At 40.1% G+C, this 20,417-nt stretch overlaps 2 protein-coding genes across 3 annotated transcripts in view; both read right to left on the bottom strand.

Annotated features, from left to right (window-relative positions):
- The window catches only part of LOC113022950 (contactin-3-like), a 67,341-nt gene extending 52,289 nt beyond the window's left edge, over nt 1-15,052 (bottom strand). Inside the window, exon 1 of the mRNA XM_026168919.1 lies at nt 14,990-15,052. The gene's annotated coding sequence lies outside the window, so the exon portion shown is untranslated. The remainder of the gene's footprint in view (nt 1-14,989) is intronic.
- LOC113022951 (uncharacterized) lies at nt 2,444-8,737 on the bottom strand. 2 transcript variants are annotated; one of them, XR_003272473.1, is made up of 5 exons: nt 6,637-8,737; nt 5,170-6,171; nt 4,388-4,546; nt 3,969-4,064; nt 2,444-3,558 (listed from the first exon to the last, which is right to left on the bottom strand). XR_003272473.1 is itself a non-coding variant. In XM_026168920.1 (5 exons), exons 1-5 carry the CDS (start codon nt 6,637-6,639, stop codon nt 3,250-3,252), a joined length of 1,569 nt encoding a protein of 522 aa, XP_026024705.1. In that variant the 5' UTR covers nt 6,640-6,700; the 3' UTR covers nt 2,444-3,249. The 2 variants fall into 2 exon arrangements, 1 of the variants encoding a protein (XP_026024705.1); XM_026168920.1 differs by having other exon boundaries at nt 6,637-6,700.
- Nucleotides 15,053-20,417: the final 5,365 nt, after the last annotated feature.

The following is a 20,417-nucleotide window of genomic DNA, read 5'->3' on the forward strand; positions in this document are numbered from 1 at the left end:
GCCAATTTTTCAGATTTTTACTTTTATATCACCAATATCTGTAGCAATATCTGTCTTTAGAATCCTGTATGGTAGGGCTCAAGAAATCACAGCAGAGGCATTTTATTAAACTTGTTTGTGTTCTGATTTTGTTAACGTTACAATTCTCTATAATCCAGTGACGATCTCAGCCCTGAAATCAAAGCTTTTAATAACTGCTGTAATAAAAATGTGGAGCCCCTCAAAAAGGCATTAAGGACAGTCCTTGTGTATTTTAAGGAGTAACAGGCACAAGGAAATTATTCACAAAAAAAAAAAAAGTTTAAAGAGAGCCTGATGCTTGTTTGGTGTTAAAAGTGTGTATTTTTCTCCATTATGGGGAATGCAGGATCCTTCTGGAGAGTGACCCATACGAGGGACTAAAATATCTCAGCCTCTCATGCACCAGTTGTGACCATTCTTTTTTAAAACCTTCCCCTTCCGAGACCGCCAACTTTGTGGAAGCATGAAACAGATTTACTAAGCAGGGCAAATTAGCGTGAGGCCACAGTTGGAAAAAAACTGCCCACGGGAGCGGAAAGCTCTGCAGGTGATCTACTAACAATGCGTCCTTTTATGGATACACGCGTAGCCCGTTCTTTACAATAATGCAATCTAGAGCAAAGGGCCCGCAAACAAGCAGAGCGGAGGTGGGTGTGAGCAAACTAGTAACTACACAGGCCCAGCTTGTTACTTGTAATCTGAAAACATAATATAGGGTTTGCGTTTTTCCCCAGAAAAAAGCAAGACAGTGAAGCAGTGGGAGGTTGGAGGTGTTGTTGAAGAAATGAAAGAATTTCACTAAAATGCTTCACTCTGCATTGTCCAGCTTGGTTGCAAAAAGGACTGGAAATGGCATTGGGGGCGAGGAAAAGGACGCACGGGGAAAGACGTGTTCAACTGCAAAAGTACATGGAAGGACCTCGCTAAATCTTGATTATCAGGGGGTCTTTTTTCCAGAAGCAACATGATTGATCTGGGAGAAACATCCTGCTCCGTCCATGGTGCTGAAGTGTGAAAAATACAGTCTGAATGTGACTAAGTTGAGGATTTTGCATTTTTACAGTGTGTGGCATGACATTAAAAGCTCAACACTTAGGAGAAACTAAGACTTCACTGCCTGACTTTTTCTAAAGAAGATTTGACGCAGTGGGTACAGCACAACTTCTTCTAGCTGGAGGTTCCAGGTCATCTTTGATTTACTCCAGCAGATGAATAATAACGTGCCCTACTGGAATCGATATGCTCCGATAACACCTCTTCTGGCGTTCAGCTTTGTTTTCAGTGGCTTTCAGTTTCCTCCAAGCATAATGCAGATATGTCCAGCACAAAATGAGGCAAGACATGGGATTTTTTTTCAGTGTGAGATAATGCAGCAATTAGCAATAAACTTCAAACTCCAACAAATAGACAGAAAATAAGGACAGAAAAAAAATGAAAAGGCTGCTTTTTTCCATTTATTGCCCTCTTTTATTAACTCTCCATGGTTGTTTTTTGTAATGCCAGAAGAGAGCTTTCACTGGAACAAACAGTATATCTGGCCCTTTATTGCTTATTTCCCCTTCTTAATATCGCTGGATGGATTAGGTCATTGCTGGTAACTCACTCAGTGGGACTGCTTTATGGACTTTTCATCAGATTCACATTTAACTCTCTTAATTAGCCAAAAGTGGACATTCCAGTCTTTATATCACAGCATCTACCGTGATAAGAAGCCGTTCTGTGGTGGAACATTTTATTCGCCTCCTTTGCTTTACGTGGTGCTGAAGTGACGTTCTGCCTTATCTAGTAATCGATGATGTTAGGGGCCATTAAAACTTTTCATATGTGCTGGTGGAATGGAGAGCTGTAATTGTAGTATCAGTGACACGGGAGGGGCTTTGCTCAAGCGCTGACCTACATCACAGTGAGAGGAAAGTGATACGCCTCTCAGGATTAAGAATTCAACCCAACCCCTCTTCCTTATAACACAACCCTGTTGTGTGGATTAACCCTACACTGTAAAAAAGAAAAAGTTGAGAAAACTTAAAATTTCAAGGCAACATGATGCAAGAGATTTTTGAGTTTTCTCAACTTCTGCCAACTGTAGTTGACTTAACTAATATTTTCATGTTCTGCCAACTTGGATCTACTTGTTCACCTAATTAGGATAATCCTGTAAGTCTAACAAAGAAATTCTGGTTTCAATGCCATGTATTTCTGCCTTCACCAAACAAAGATATTCCTGTTGAATTAACATACAATTATTCCCTCCAAGGCCATGTATTCCTAAATTCACCAAACGCAGATATTCTTGTTGAATAATCATACAATTCTTACTCCAGTGAGTTTAAAATTTACCAATATAAATAAAGAAAAATGTATGCTGTTATCGTACTTGAAAAAACACTCAAACAGATATAGAATAAAACAAAGCACAACTGAATGTTATGTAAAAACGTATTTATTTTTTTCAACAGTGCTTTCAGTATATTTCAGAAGGTCATGGGCAGTGGGGTGAATTTCTGTAAAAAAGCAAACAAACAGAAAGAAACGTGTTGCCAGTTTCTTTAGGGTGCTTTGAGCACCCCAGCAGAGACATTAAAATTCCAGAGTCCAGAAAAAAAGAAAAGTGTCCAGCAGCTTAGTCATTCACGTTCACACCCTGACTGTCCTGTAAAAGCTTAACTTAACTATTGCACACTAAATAGGGTAGTGCAACAAACAATTGCCTATGTACCCAGACATCGACATTTTACATGGGCTTACTATGATGAACTACAGAAGTCAAAAGTTATTAGAAATGTTACCATCAATGAACAGCGAACTATCAGGTAAAATACCAGTTCCATACTTCAGGTGGAGTGAAAAACACTATAACAAATCTTTTAAAATCCTACAAGACAAAATTTCACCATAGATTCTCAATAATACAGATTCATCTGACTAATATTTACATTTCAAATAATCCCTTATCCACTTCAACTTCATATTGACCGACCAGGTCAAAATGAACCATTCTGTTTTGACTGTTCCTTCTTTTCTCCCTTCTTCCTTTCCTCCCTCTTTCCTTCACTTATTCCTAATTAATTTTAACAGTTCAAACACTAATATGCAACTCTTTGTAACAGGTGAACGATTATATAGAGGGAAAGGGGTTGAACTACTGGTTTTTTTTTTTACATGACTCTACAATGCACTTGAACATGTTTAAGAACAAGTTAAACTCATGCCTGGCTTCCCCATTAACAGTCACAGCAAAAGCTTTGTTTTTAGAGACCTTATGCGCTGTGAGCATCGAGAGCCACCGAGTTCAAAAAGGATGCCCTGAATTGCTTCAAAGGTATAACTCATCTGCTTTGGATAATCAATGTTGAGGGCATACAGAAGGCCAAAGAGGTATGCCAAGGCAGTAGAGAGGTCTGGAATGTTATGTAGCACGATGTCCCCTTCCAACACAACAGCATGTTCTCGCACAGACGTATCGGCATCGTCATCTTGCAGGATGGTGAGGATGGCAACTGATGCACCGTTCAACACTGGTTCCAAAATGTCAGTGTCCTGAAGAGAAGAAAAGTAAAATATGAATTATTGAAAGCTAAGAAAAATTAAAGACAAAATACATTTCTAAAGATCTTAACTTTAACCTCTATACCATGATGCTCATTTGACTCATGGAGGTTTTAAAAAGAAAAAGCTTATTTTCCTTTAATTAACAGCACAATATCTTTCACCAACCAACCTTGTGATGAGTTTTGTACAAAAATATTTTCTGCTGTTGAACACCCACTAACAATGCCCAGGTGCTCCTCAGCAGAAAAAAAAGCAGCGAGAGTTATGACAACTGCAATCCTCACCATAAAATTATCTGGACTGCACTGAGGAAGTGGACATTTCCATTTTGGATTAAATCATCTTTTAAAAACATCTCATAGCAATTAGTTTTGCTTGCATTACTTTTTTGTACTTACTAAGCACTTCAGGAAAACCTGTGTTGCATCCTCTCCGAGGAAAATGGGCAGGCCTCTCAGTGCTGCTGTCTTTCGGTGGGACACAATGTCAGATGTCTAAAGAGCATTCAGTGGAAAACAAGCATTTAAATTAGTATAGTAACGTGGTGTACCTACACACAATGCAAAATCAGAACTCTTATAGTAATGAAAATAAAATACAGATCAGGCCCAGCAACATCTAAAACTTAAAAAAACAAAACACCATTTTAACGATTTTACTTTCTTTTTACAAATTAAATAAAATACCGCCAAATAAAAACAAAGTAATGACTGATTACATTCATTTCCATTGATGTGTTTTGGCTGAAGCCAACATTTTTTTCTGTTATGACAAAGGTATACTCTCTTCTAAAAATGTCAGGTAAAGGAGCACTTACCTGTTCATCAAGTTTATCCAAGAGGTCTTCCATGTCCTCACCAAGAGCTCCCTTCTTAGACCGGTATAGTTTCAGCAGGCCAGGCACAAATTTGTTGAGGGATGCATTGAACGTCCCTAGGAGGTCTTTGCTTGTGATCCGATGAAATTCTTCAGATATCTAAACAAGACAATAACCAAAATATTGCCATTTATTCAGCACAGAAAATTTCTGGGTAGCTGCCTTGTACAGTCTGCACCATGTTATATGCCTGACTGTGTTATCAACCACAAAACCTACTTCAAAAATCTCTCATGAATACACATTTTGCACAGGAATAGAAACACCCTCCACAAAAAACAGTATCAATATGCAAATACATATTATGTTCTACGTTGCACCAAAATCTGTGACGAATCAGATTATGTGACCTGCCTTAGTATTCTTTCCCTAAAAATCTCAGTCTATAGAAGTCCTATTTCCAGCACTAAAATAAAAAAAAACATACATGCTAAGTCAAAAATTATGTGATTGACTTTCTGTTTCACAGGAAGAACAATTTTGATTTAGCATGGGGACTCTTTTCTTGTACTGGCAGAAATGTTCAGGGTAAGAATATTATGACAGGTCAAATAATCTAATGGGTCACAGATTTCAATGTGGACTGGTTGCACAAGGTATAATAAAGTTGGCCAATGCATTACACCAGCAAATACTGTACTACTTCAATAATAGTCCATCTAGTATAAGTCATGCCCAATTTGAATAATAATTAAATTATAAATAAATTTGGACACTCTTACCTCCTCAGAGGAAAACAGCCCAGGCCATCTCTCCTGGACCTCAGATACCATAGGTTGACACTCCACAACCTCTCTCCGCCTGAGAGAAAATGTCAGCGCCATCTTCTGCTGTATGACTTTCAAGTTCTTTTGTTTCTTCTTCATTTCACTGACCAGAGCAACTCTTTCCTCTTCAAGAGTAGAATCATCATGGTGCTGTGGATAATCTGGGACATGATTGACCTCTCCACGTTTGGGCTTTTTAAGGGTGAAAGGACTGCTGGCTTCATCTTCTCCTTTCCTTTTCCTGTTTACATTTACTTCGTTGCAGCCTGCCCGACGAAGCTTTGATCTGTAGTTTCCAAGTTTGTGCTTGATACTTGCTTTCCATCCCTCGTAGCCTGTGATGCTACCTGGCTCCTTCAGGCATGGATATTTGAGAACCAGTGCAGAAGCCACTGACTCAACCTCATCTTTCTCAGGGTAGGCTTTAATTTCAAACACTGCCTCTGCAATTTTATCCAAAATCTCCATCTTCATGTCTCTTGTTACTGCAAGGCCCTTCTTAGATTTTTCATATGTCACATTAGCCTTACACAATTTCAGTTCAACATCATGTGAAAACTTGGGAATAGAAAATGGAGAGGGCCACTCTGACACATGTCTTAAGTTCATCTGGATAGTATCGGTCCAGCTAGGCCTGAAATCATCAGAGTGCACACTTATTGTGTCCTGGGAAGAGACTGAAGCAGAGGACACTGAAGCAATGGATTGGTTAAGTGTAGATGAATCACAGTTCCACATTATATGCAGGACTGCACGCTCAGCTGGTAATTCAGATATTGCTGTAAGATTGCATATTGCATTTCCGAAATCTGGATCCTCAAACTGTAGTGAGAAGTCACCTGCAAGTTCAAGTCTTTCTTTAAGTATATCAATCAATTGTCCCACAGATGCTGGTACTTCAGGAAGCTGGACTCGCCGGGCTTCTCTGGAGGAAAGAACTACCCGAAGTAACAAAGTCTGAAAAGAGGAGAAAAAAAAGTTGGCAGAAAATCAATAGCCAAACACAATTAGAAGACAGTTGACACCTATACCATACAGCTGCCTTTTTCCAGATGAATCTGCTGACTACATTTGATTTGCAAATGATTTAGTCTACAAATGTAAAAAACACACACACAAAATTTTTTTAAATAAAGCTCAAGTCTATATCCAAGTTTTCATTTTCTTCAGCCACTGTACTCAACTGGCCTACACTTGGGAAAACCTTCAATTCATTCAGCACAAAACTAATGCTTAATGAGGAGAAAACAAAGGAGAGAGAGATAATTTGGTGAGGATAGCAGAGTGATAGAAGAAAGAAGTGTGTGGAGAAGAAAAGAAAAAGCAAGGGGAAATGAGTTTTGAAGTAGAGGACAATAGAGAAAAAGGGTGGGTGAGAGGGGAGATCAGAATAGGAGACAGGGTGGAGGGGAGAGAACATACCATTATAAAGTTGCTTTAATAGAGAAGGTACGTCCTTGGGGTCACCATCAGCTTTCCACCAACTGTGTATGCTGTTAGAGGGTGATAATCCGTCAGCACATCTGGATCCAGCACAAGAAGGTCTGCACAGGTGTGTTCAACAAGCTCATAGGACCTGAAATGTTCAATGTACCAGGAACTCAGTCTTTTACAAATGAATGTCACCTCCTCTGCATTGACAAGAATGGTCACAATCTTGTGGAATTCTGGGAGGCCACTGCATTGCCCAGCAGATAAAATCATGCCCGCCACATACTGTGTCCCAAAAAGATGAACGGTTTTAGACAGAGACACACTGTCTAGATGAGGGTACCTCTTTTGTATTTCACACTTGATTGATGGATCCAATTCTGAAACCCTGACCACTTTCACATTGTCAACATAGAGCTTTGGTTTTAAAAGGTTCCCACTATTCAGATGGTATGCCATCATTTGCTGGTGTTTCAAGGAAAGAGTTAGCAGCACATTTTTCCAGTTGTGAGTGTCATGGACCACCTTTTTAAAGAAGCTATGTTTTGCTTCAAATCTCATCGTCCACAATTCCACTAACGGCCCATAGCAGCGTATAAGATGTGGGTAGTGGTCAATGAAGTGGTGTTTTGGCCTTAGTCTGAAGTCCGGAAAGGTACTGGTAAGCAACAAGCGATGATCCAGTAGTTTGCAAGATAAATAACACAATGCTTCCTCAGTGAGTCTGTTTGAGACAACAATGTCAACAATTTCCTTGAGGTCCATTAAAATCTCCCAAGCTGGCTCCTGTTCTGGTATCTTACATCCAATTATAAAAGGAAGTAAGCGCAGCAGTGTCCAATTTTCATGTCCATTACCAAAAACTGTTCCTTTCTCAAAGCTTGTTTTTGGAATTTTTTGAGGCTTGTTTACTTTGTCCGAATATTTGTAGGGAAATGATTTTATGAAGTTGTTTAATGTATCAAATGTAATGAACCCTTTTGAGATCAGCTTTTTTAAACATAAGGACAACTCCAAAGGAATGACGCCTTCAAAAAGGTCATGCAAAATATCTGGAGGAAATCCGGTTATTGGGTGAAAGAATAGTAAATGTTTGCTCAGTACACATTCCCTTTTTACCCCATTAACACTTTGGAGGTTGTCAGTTTGCCTAAGCTCTTCCAGAAATGAATTGTGTTGATCAACACCCCTCAATTGGAAGTCATTAACTTCAGTCGTTGCAATTTTGTCCCGACTTATCAAACAAAAGCGACAGAACTTGTCAACAGTAAAACTTTCATAAAAGCCTGCCAGACCATGTGCACCAAGGTTATCTGCGCTCACACAATATACAGTGCCCTTAATAAACTGGCTTACAACTTCCACAAAATTTCCCTCTTCTTCTAGACACCTTATATCTTTAATCAGTGGCTCAAAAAACTTTTCATAACCATATTGTTTGACATCCACACTTTTACCTAAGAGAGCAAGCTGAATTGAACAAAGATTAGATCGAAATCTGGGTGGTAAATTAAGAACTACCCAATATACTGCAGTAATCTTGTGACGTTTTCTAGAGGTGCCCAGTGGGTTACAAACTTCAAAATCATCAATATACAACCCCAAACTGATACATAAGTTTTGTTGTCCCAGTAACTTATTGCCCTTGTAGTACTTGCCGTCTTGAAATGACTTAAAGTGTCCAGATAAAGCTTCTTGATTAAATACAATTTGGTCCAAAAAATCTGCCCGTCCCAGTAAAGTCTCAAGTATCTTAGTGACAGATATATAAACAAAAGAGTTTTTATGAGCTGTGTTGTACAGATACTCTGTGGGTTCTACAACAGAAAACTGCTCTTTGAAATATACATTCCTTCTGTGATCTGTAGATAGGGAACCTTTCTCCGATGTTGTTAAAAGCAGTGGATTAGTTTGAACTAGGGCATTAGAAATGTCTTGCAAAACACAATCATTTACTTCTATTTCATGCTTTGAAAGGATCTCTTTTACACTGGTGAGAGTATGAATGTTAGAGAAAGAGAGCAGGTTATGGAAATCCTCTACAATCTTTTGTGTTGCAGCTCGAGAAACATGCAACACTGTTTGCATACACAGAAAGAGAGATGCCAGTTTGTGTTCAAGTGTCTCACTATCCACATCCTTTACAATCTTGTCAAGCTCATCTGGTCTCACAAAATTATAAGCTGATGTTCCTGTTTCACAATCAGATTGCTCACTTTCAATTATCTCATCTTCAGAAACAGTTCTTGCAATTGTTCGAAAATCCTCAAGTGTACAATTTTTATGGTTTCGACTTCTGTGAGAACTGAAGGTTGGGCGAATGTTTGTTTTAAAATTACACCTTAAAAAGGGACATTGTACGGTTTCTCGGTTCTTTAAATGATGTCCAAGATGGTTCCAAAAGGTTTTCTCACTGCAAATCTCCTTAAAGTCACACAATTCACACTGAAATGTGGAATTTTTGTGGATTTTTACTATTGAGTGTGACCTTGAGAGGTGTGATCGTAATGCTCCAGGTGTTTTAAATACACATACACAGTCTGTGTGAATGCATGGCCAATGTGCACCTTGTCCGTGATGAAGGCGGAAATGTTTCAAAAGAGTCTCTTGACTGGAGCTTGTGAATTTGCAAAATCGGCACTGCATGAAATCCACCCCTGAAACACAAGAGACATAGTCAATTTTGCCAAAAGCACTTTTGCAATGGGATAAAACATCCATATCTAACACACAGAAGGAATCCATAGATGCAGGAGCTGAATACATCAACAAGCCAAAACCAGAGACATCATGAAAAAAATATGTAAGGAATCATATTAACTTACATATGACCACTTGTCTACTATATCAAGTATATGATTGATAACATACATGACATGTAACATAAATGCAAGCTTGAATTCAAACATTTTTTTGTTACTATGATAAAAAAAATGCAATAACTATAGAAAAAAATAATACTATCTGTAACACAATATACATCAACAACACACAATCATTCCTTAAATATTGTCTCCTTCCCCATTATGTAAAAAGCTCTGAAAATGTAGCAATCTTATAATACAGAGCATGAAGTACAACTTTAATTTGCGTGTGACATTAACTTACAGTACATTAGGCAATCTTACACCAGCTGACAAACTGTCAAGTCAGCTTTAAACATTACTTTAAAGTAACAGTGCTGCACCGGATAAACGGTGACTATTGAAAAAGTGAAAAAACAATATTAGACAATATGCAAGTTACTTATATCACTGTCATATAATTGGCGCACATATCCTACACCGACCCATGAAAGCGTCTCCATGACAACGCGTGCTTGGCCCAGTTTGTTGTCAAGGTTAACATAACGTTTTCATGCAAAGATAACATTGAAACTGGTTACAAAACGGGTAATAAGCTAATAAGTTTTACCATGGCAGAAGTGCTGTAAAAAGCCAGTGTGAGATACCGTCATTTAGTGATGTCTGTCTAAATATCAGAGTGTTTAACATTAAACATTACTTTTTGCGCTGGCCACTACTCTGAGCTAAAGCCTTCAGAGGCTGCTTGTAGCCCGATTACGACACAGCGGCGCGACGAAGGCTGCCCAAATTCATAGTGGACTCCTCTAAATTTGTCCGAGAAATACGTCCTCCTTATAATAAGCATCTCTTAAAATGTTTGCAATATTGAAACATTTCAATATAATGTAGAAAAAAAACGAGAGAAAAAAAAGTTACGGATCGGACTCCCCGATCCTTATTGCGCATGTGCAAATTCTACCTGTGGAATTAGTTTTAATATTACTCTTTCTGGGTCACAAAATAAACTTTTAAGATATTTTCAGGCGTTAATGTAGCTGTGTAAATTGCTAATATCTGTTCAGTTTATTAAGACAACATATACTTGCAAGAGTGCGCCGACGCTTTCGGAGACGTCTGTTACCCACCAGCTCGATAGCTAGCCGGGGGGGGGGGGGGGGGGGGGGTGGCAATTAAGTCACTTAGATAACTTAAAAATGCTATTGTTGGCCTTTTTCAGTGTTTTACTAGTTCCATTCTCCCGGGTCCTCAGGAGGATGCAGCCTAGGCGCTTGTAGAAAATCTTAATAACACATGTAGTTAGCTTACCTGCTAGGGTAAATGGTCGGCAGCTCCAGCACCTGTCCAAAAGAATTATACACTCCAACTGCAGAAGTGAAAATCCTCAATGGTCGAAAAATTGCAATTTGCATCCAAATCCAGCCACGATGGTTCAAATTTTCTTAGGAGGTTTTTGGTCTAGAACACATGGTAAACAACTATCACACAGCTCAGGTCTGCTCAGGCTCAGTTGAAAGTCCGTTTGGTTTAGTTCAAACTTGTTCAGACCACATGTGCCAGTCATCTACGGGGTTTCCCACTGGTTCCCAACTTGACTCAGAAACTCTGCTCAAAAGTTGATAATCTTTGTTATGCTGTCTAGAAAATCTTAGTTAGGACAACAATGAAAGAAATTTGTTGGGTAGACAAGCTTTTTTAGGTTGTAAATAGAAAGTTTTATTTCTAAGTCAGTTTAATTTAAAAACTTTAGTGAAATCAACAATTGCTAGTTATCGTTTTTACAGTGTAGGCTATCTTTGGAAATTTTTTGAAACAGACCTAAATACTAACCGCTCACTTGATCTATCAGCTACAGGCTTGTGGCTGGGGTTTGATGTGAAAGGCATGGCAACATAATCTTATAGAGGAGTGTGCTGCACAGTCAAATTTACAGACAGGACAAAATAATGCCATTTGCCTGATCACAACTTTATGTCCAGAGCTGGCTTAGCTCGACTGTGCCGGTGCCAGTAATTGTTCGCGGTTTGCTGTAATTGCAAGCGCAGCCAGATCCAGAGTGGATTTCCTTGGTGTCTTTCAAAATTTAAGGGGGCGTTTTGCCACTCTAAAACCCCATCACATTGGATTATACGCTTCGAGATTCTACTGGAGCAAAAAAAAAAAAGAAAAGAAAAGAAAGTGTGTGCTGCATTTTTCAGTTCGAATGTAGTATTAGCAGCCAGTTGAGGATTCAAGCTCATCATCCCAGCAAACTTCAACATCCTGAGAGAAAAATCTCCCAGTAAAGATGTTCTGGTTTGTGATCAGCACATGGCAGAGTGTCTGCTCAAGTACAGGATAGCTGTCCTTGAGCGGCTTCATTCTGAAACCTTTATAAACCTGCAATAACATTCTCATCCTGGAGTATTTTGTGAATTTGATTCACAAAAACTTTTAAAAAAAATGTAAAACAGCAAACAGAAGCATGTGTTTCCACAATACCCAGTTTTTCAGTGGCTCTCAGTGCAAAGCTTAAGTGTCTCCCGATGCTCCAATCCTTTGAGTCCTACTAGATTAAAATTGCATAATACCATCCAACGGTTTTCTTATATAAAGGCGATTTTTTAACTCTTTTGACCTTCAGAAAGCGGCACCTGTGTCATTCCTTGCAGAGCTGAATAGCATCTAAAGCTTTAGTAAATCTAGGAGAGAAAGAACACAATAGCGAGGATGCCAAGCAAAGTAAAAATGACTTCTTTGCTTTTGTGGCGGCGAGGTGGCATTTTCTTTCTTCAGCTTTCTCAGCCGAAATGATGGCCAAACGATTGCTCTGCCAAATGTAATGAGGCATCACACTTTCACCTCCACAGAAGCTAAACCTAATGGAAGTCATTGGCTAAACGCATTCCAGAGTAAATGAGATGACTTCTTGGTTAGTGGGGCTGTTGTTTGGCGCATAATTGATAGGAGAGGTGGTTAAAGGCATCCATTTCCCCCCCTGAGGGCAGCATAATTGCAAAAGAATCTAATAAGGGAGGGAAGAAAGGAGAGTTTCTATCACAGCTCAAGGTCTGCATTTAGATCACATGCGATACACAGGAAACGCACAGCAGAGCTATATCAGAACATGCAAAACACCAGCAGCGCAGTGGGGATAGATTCACTACATTATATGATCTATTCATTGTAGTTCTTGTCTTCAGGGCTATCTGCTGCCATCTCCATTAAATCCACTCAGCAGAAGAACCCGGGAAACAAGGATGTGCCACCGGGGGCAGACTCAATCTAAATCCACAGCTGCTCGCCTCTTTTTGCCAGTGAATGAAGAATTCACAATCGACTCTGAATTTACTCTGACTGACTGAGGACCCGAGTAGGCTGAGGGTGGTTTTCTTTTAGAAATTATAGTTCCTCAAAACAAAGAAAAACGAGATGATGTAGAAATAAAAGCAAAGCACAATATCTGCATTTCACAACTTTGCAGCCTGCAGTGAAATACTTGGAAGAAAAATGAAAGAAAACAGAAGCAAAGAAGGGGTAATTGTTTGGTATTGATTGCGCCATAACTCAGCATTAGGCTCTTGGGTGAGTGAGCAGTGCTTCCCATAGCAAATTATGCATTAAAGGTTTCAAATAAAAAGGCATTTTGTGTAATTGCCCCCCCCCCCCCAAACCCAAGCCTCAAAAGCTACATTAGCATTCATGAAAGAAGCCCCCCCCACACACACACCCCTCCCGCTCCTCCATACACACACGCTCAGATGTTTCCTTGCAGGATAGAAAGAAAAAGCAGCAGCTTCACACATGTGATTGACATGTCACACTGCGAGCGTGTGAATAAAACGCAGCGGTTAGAACTGTGGCTAAGGTCAGGGTTGAATGCTGGAGGACAGCAAAGAGCAAAGCTGGAGGCAGCAGGAGTTCTACTCACGAAAGATCACTTAAGTGAAAAGCAGAGGCATGAAAGCACTTCACATTCAGTGTTGACTTTTTCACACACAAAAAACAACAAAAAAATTCACATTCAGGTATGACCTCCCCTGACTTTTTCTGTCCTTTACGTGTTTACATATTTGTTAAAATACACATCTGGACAGGATATTTTACAGCTGTGTATTTCCAAGTGAAAAATCACTATCCCCCCCCCCACACACACACACACACACACACACACACACACACATCCCCTCCAATGTTAAACACGGCTGCATGCCTCAGCTGCTGCCTAACACACGGTTGGGGGGGGGGGGGGTGTAAGAGAGTAAGTGCACTTAGAAGAAAGGGGAGCGGCGATCCATTTCTCAGCCAGGCACATCCCCAGACCCTCATCCTAGATACAGCAGCAACCCCCCCCCCCCCCCCCTTAAAAAAAAAAAGCAAAGAAAAAAAAACCTGACTGGAGGTCAAGGAAGAGGAGCAGGAGACACTCAAGTAGGCTCTTTACATTTTTTCTTATACTATTCAACTCGTTTCACAGCCTTTCCAGAGGTAAAGGAACTGGCTGTAGAATGTAATTGCCACTCTGGTTCAATCAAAAGGGTTTTTGAAAGCAAACGGTGCTACAGCACAAGCTCATCTTTGCACTGCTATCCTGCTATGTGTTATAGAACAATTCGCTGCATGCCTTTCAAAGACACGTCTCACCTCTCATTTGCCTTCTGCTTGTTATTCTCAAAGTTATGCGAAAAGCAGCCATAAATAAACATGAATAGAGGGGAGAACGATTCCAATCCCTGCTGAATGGTAGGATACTTTGAAGATGCAGAGCCGGCTGCATTTTCTGTTCACTGTTCTGTCCGAGTGGGAAGAAAGGGAATACTTGTGTGCAGACCACCGATGGGCAAATATTTGGATTTGCATGAAAAAAAGAAGAAAACAAGATTAAAAGAGAGAGGATGGAGTCGCGTTATTAAAGATCATTTCTCTAATAACTATCCCCCGTGTGGCACAACTATCATGAGTATGCAAAATTTTAGAGAAAAGGGTAAAAATCATCGAAATGTTATAATTTAAGAGGGCATGGAGGCACAACTCAGCAGCACAGAAAAATAAAAAAGCAACTATTTTAAATAATAGGTCAATGCTCTTTCCCCCCTTCCTCCGCCTGGAGATGGATATCATCGCCTTTAACAAGTTCGAAAGAGGCTTTTCTCCAGGCGGACGGTCCTGATGCTGTTTCTCTCTGTGTGACTGAGCAGAGCGGCACCATATGGACTTTGTCTAAAGATGAGGGAAATGAGCCCCAGCGGTACAAATCCCAGTAGGACCATCCAACCCATTTGAGGCTCATCTAGAAACGCAATCATCAGCATCGTGCACGTGTGCCTACTATCAGCACGCACACATTTGGCGTCTGTGCCCTTTGCACAAATTTAGACAACGGCATCTCGCCAGAGGAAAGAGAGCTTTTAAGCTCTATCCTTCCAACTTATGTTTGTTTCTATTTTTGTCATGTTTGCAAAACCAAAACTTAGCAGAACACAGTTCACGGTATGTGCATGCACATAAATTTAGGGCGACAACACGCACGTATGCAGTGATGCTCTCCAAGGATCACTTACTTGTCCTAGGATGCAGATTTTTTCCTCTTCATTAAACTGCTGTGATTGTAATCCCACTATCCGTCAGACGCGCTGTTTCACACACGTTATTTCATTTTCTTTATTTTCCTTTTTTTCACAGTAACTCCTGTCCTCTTAAAAAGCAAGAACAAAAAAGAGAGGATGCCCTCTGCTCCAGCAGTGTTTGCGCTCTGCACTTAATTCTGCTCGCTTGGAAGGGACTAACAGTAAGCTGTGCTCTCGGTAAATTCCCACAATCATAAGTACATTTGCCGGCCGAGGACGATACGCGCCGAGCCGAGAGTGTTCCGCGACCTCCTCCAACTGCACTTCCACAAGATGCTGCCAAGAAGCACAGAGGACAGCGCTGCCTCTGAGCGGAGACTCTCACATTGTGCGCATACACGGCTTCTGCTCTCTTTGTGCGCAGGAAGAAGCGCCCACTGGTGACGCGTGAAAACACCCATCGATGCACGGTAATGCGCCACCAACCTATGGGCAGCTGACATAAATGCACGTTTTATATGTTTATTGTTCAAATTAAGGTAATTTAAGTGCAAAAATAAAATAAATACATTGAAAAAAGAAAAAGATCGAAACCACAGGGTTGGTCGGTTTTAAAAAGAAGAAGCACTCAGAAACAAACGCCGCGTAAAACATCTAAATATGTTTTTAGTAACGTAATGTCTAGAATGTAGCGTGCAAAAAACTTTTATGATAAACCCATGCCTGGGCTTGAAGGCGGGTAAATGTGATCTTCTGATTAACGGAAAGTAGGAAAGAATCGATGTGTTTCTGGTCACTGAACTCACCACCAGAAACCTCGATGTGTTTACGAGGAAAATGCATCAAGTAAAAAATACACTTTTTGTGCGTTTGTTTTTTGTGCCCATGTATCACCATAAAACCTTATAAAGATTCTAGCTCACTGTACTGAGAAGCACAGCAACAACAAACGTGTGTGTGTGTGTGTTTGTGTGTGTATGCAGGACCACACACACAGGTGCTTTAGAGGCTCTTGGTTTATAAATATGATGTTGCCTACTTTGTGTTTCATTGTTTTCATGATGCAACCATCCGAAATCACTGTGTTTTTGGTGGAGTTTTATTTCCCACAGCTCTTTTTAAAGTGTTTGCAGAAAAAATTCAATCACATGCTCGTTATAAACACACGGGCTAATAATAAAGGCTCATTTTCCCCACTTACGTCTGCGCCTGGCGTATGAACACAGTTAGGTCATCAGTCTGAAAGCTGCACTAATCACTATGTAAAAGCCATCCAATTGCTGTGCGCATGTAAGGGAACCAATGTAGTCACAATAAAAAAAAAACATAAATAAATACAAATTAAAAATTAATTATAACCCAGAAGTGTAGGTGCTTTGGTATTGTTCAGCATTTTTGTCCTCTACGCATTTGTCCTGTCTATTTTCAGCCAAAATATTAGGATAAATCTGCCGTCCACTTCTTGTCCAGCAGCAGGAAGTGGACATTAGCTGATGAGCATAAGAGAAAGAGTGCTAATGGGCAACTGTTTGCAAATATGTGCAGCTTTATAAGACGATTACATACCAGTGCTGTGTCTGTGTTGCTATTATATCTTTGTGCTGGGTCCAGAAAACTGTTTTAAGCAATATTTGGAGGTTAAGTGCAAATAAATAGCAGTAGGATGTCTTGAAAAATTATCACTTATGTTAATCGTTTAATCTATAATGCATATACTTTAAATGGTCCTTTTAATGGGACTAGCTGTTATTAAATATAATGCCACATACTGCATAGACTCTGTAGCACAGACATGTAGGTAGCGTTCACAGGAGTATGCTGAAAGTAGAGGTTAACTACTTGGGTTTACCTGTTGCACAGGATCTGTGGTTGACAAGTTACAAAGATTGTTGGCAATATTTCTCTTGCAATGCCAACTCCTGGATTTGATGTGACTCCAAACACGTTTCAGATTACTTCAGTTGCTTCCCAGCCACACTGTTTTGTTTTGGCATCATTTTTAATGTACCCGAGCTTCTTGGGCCTGTGTTCTCTTCGGGAATGATAACCTCAAAAATACACTCAGGTCACTTCATTAGTTACACAGTGTTACCAGGTTTACTCCCCTTTTTTGTTCAGAATTGCCTTAATTCTTTGTAGAATATATACTAATAGCCCAAAAGGCCACCAGCAAGCATGACACAATCACCAGCAACCTGAACCACTAATATCTCTGGCTCTCTTCCACAGCATGTCTTTTATCCTGTCTTCCTTCTCTCTCTCCAACTGGTCACAGCAGATGGCCCCGCCCCTCCCTGAGCCTAGTTCTGCCGGAGGTTTCTTCCTGTTAAAAGGGAGTTTTTCCTTCCCACTATCACCAAAGTGCTTGATCATAGGGGGTCGTGTGATTGTTGGGTTTTTCTTTGTATGTATTAATGTAGGGTCTACCTCACAATATAAAGTGCCTTGAGGTCACTGTTGTTGTGATTTGGGGTGTATAAATAAAACTGAATTGAATTGAATATACAACAGGAGGGATCCATTCATCCGTTCTCTTCCTCTTCCTTATCAGGGTCGTGGGGGGCTGAAGCTCATCCCAGCTACCGCTGGGTAGGGTACGCCCTGGACAAGTCTTCAGTCTGACACAGGACTATAACAGAGAGACAGACAACCATTTGCACTCAGCTTAACCTAACCCCACTAACTGCATGTCTTTGGACATTGGGAAGAAGCCAGTGTACCCAGAGAGAACCCACACAAACACGGAGAAAACATGCAAACTCATCAGACCAGGCAATGCTTGCTTCTGCCGTCCAGTTCTGATGAGCCATGCAAATCATAGCCTGAGTTTCCTGTTCTTAGCTGACAGGACTGGCACCTGGTATGTTCTTCTGCTACTGTAGCTCATGTGCTTCAAGGTACCTTGGCATCTTGGTTGTAACAAGTAGTTATATGAGTTACTGCTGCATTTCTATTAGCTCAAAGCAGTCTGACCTTTTCTCCCCCCTTACATCAACAAAGCATTTCCACCCATGCAACTGCAGCTCACTGGATATCTTCTTGTTGTTGAACGATTTTCTGTAAATTCTAAAGATGATCGTGTGGAGAAATTCCAGTAGATCAGCAGTTTCTGAAATAAACCATCATACGGAATGAAAGTGACTAGCAGATTAGATATTTGCGCTCACAAGCTGTACTTGTGACAGCTGCACCTAAATAAGTGGCTGCTGAGTATATACATGGGTTACATAGGTTTGTGTGAGGTTGGTTAATGAGATTATAACTGGAAACTGCTTAGATCTGCCACCATCTTTAAATTATGGATTAGGAGAGAAGGCATTTACATTCTACTTTTCAATTTCGCGCTAGGCTGCAATATACTCCAACATCAAGCCTTAAGTGAGGCTGTTTTTCCACCAACCAGAATGTGTTTTAGTGCTGCTGAGCTGGGATCTGCCAACAGGACGTCATAGGGAGTCAGATGGTGATGGCCTTTGCACACCTGGATACCTCCATTTGCTTACATATCTCCTCCTCCTATAGTCAGTATTTCCAGAGCAAGAAACCTTGTTCCAGGCTGCTATGGTGGCCCCTCCCTTGCTGCACTCAGTCCACAGTGTCCTTGTCCTTGAGTGGAGGCTTTGACTGCTTGGTTGCCTCTCCAAGTACTTGGCATGAGGGACAGCTTAAGTAAAATCAGATCACTTGCTTCTGTTAGCTTCAGCTCTAGTCTTACTCAGGCAAATTTGAACTCCACTGAGAGTTAAAATTTGGAAGTGTGTATCTTTTGAACTTAGGTGCCTGACCAGCAAACACTTCTTTAATATGAACCAATTAGTCTCTCGGTTTTCATCTGTGAAATCAGAGCTTCACAATGCTCGTGATGGTTTAGTGGCCACGAGGTCACTTGTGTTGCAAATTACAAACAATAGAGCCTCATCTTGCCAGGGTTACTGCTCGTGTTTTTTTAACCAATGCACTAATTTCAAACTGAAGTTCTTCACGGGCTTCTCAGACAGTACGAATTATGTTGTTGTCGGTGTCAGAGTACAAGTGCACACAAATTAGCAGTCTGCCACTGATTTCTGCTTACACTGAGACACTGACTGAAAATGAAGCATTACAGCAGCGATTCAGGCTTTTAATGCAACAGGGCTGAAAACAGTCAGTGAAATTAAAAATGCAAGCCTCATCATTGTGCAATATCGATAAACTTTAATCGTATAAGCCACTTTAACCAATAGATTTTATAAGTCTTTCATCAGCAGCTGTGGAATGGATATCTCATTTACTTTATAAGCTGTGCTAGTGATTCACTTTTAAGTGAAGGATGCCTTGAAGATGCAGTTGCTTAAAATAAATAAAAATAGGTAAAAACCTGCAGACATTCAGCTTCATGTTTTATCAACTGTCACTCACACTAAATACATTTTCCTGTCCCTGCATGGGTAATTGCTGTTAGTTTTATCTGATGCAAACCATTTGATTGACTTAAATATTAAAATGATGGAGATATGAATTTTTAATGTTTATGGTCATAGGAGAAATCCAGGGGCTTCGGGGAGACTAATGGAAAAAACAGAGGTAGGGAGATTCCATTAATTAAGGTCATTTGGGGTCTGATTGGTTGAGGAGAGGTGTACCGTAGTGGGGGTTTGTGTTTGGGAAAATGACAGATCAAGGTCTGCAGAGATATGAGGCTATCACATACACTCCATCCACCTTCATCTACAAGTAAGTGAGGTGGCAAAATGAGTGATGACACCATTCTGTATTCTGCATGCACAAGCATCTGTTTCAGAGAGCACAAGTCCTGCTCGATTGCCTGTAGACCAACCATGGCTGGAGACCCTTTGAAGCTTCGCATCTCCAACCATCTCTTGAAAGAAGTCAAAAGAAATTTTTGGTGGCACTTCATGATATAGGCTGAAAATTAAAGTGCAATTTCACAACTTTTATCGTGAAATTTTCTAAAACTAGGCCAAAATTTTCAGTATCTACCCCGACATTCAGTAGAACAAAGGAGAAACAGATGCAAGTTTGAATAATAAGAACAAAAAAATTCTACTCTCAGTAATTTTAGTTGATGAGTAAATTTTGGGTAGTTTAGAGAAAATAACTTCTGCTCTATGTAATGTTGTAAGTGCACAGTAATTTTAAGAGTGTGCTCTGTGCACACATTGTTATTACAAATTATTTTGGTGCACATGGTAAAATATACACTGTTCAACGGCATTCATATTTTGGTTTACAAGAAAAAAAATACTATCAAAAATTGATGGAACCAAGTCAAATTTTTCCTGTTTAGATGAAGACAAAAGCAGGAATAAGGAAGGAAGAGGAAGATTCTTCTCCCTTCAATTTTCTGCTTTTGCAGTAATTTCTTTAAAAAATTGATGTGAGTTTCCAAATACAGTTATTATTGCATCTTTCTGCAAGATTA

The sequence above is a fragment of the Astatotilapia calliptera genome, chromosome 5, assembly GCF_900246225.1.
Source record: "Astatotilapia calliptera chromosome 5, fAstCal1.2, whole genome shotgun sequence".
Classification (NCBI taxonomy): Eukaryota; Metazoa; Chordata; class Actinopteri; order Cichliformes; family Cichlidae; genus Astatotilapia; species Astatotilapia calliptera.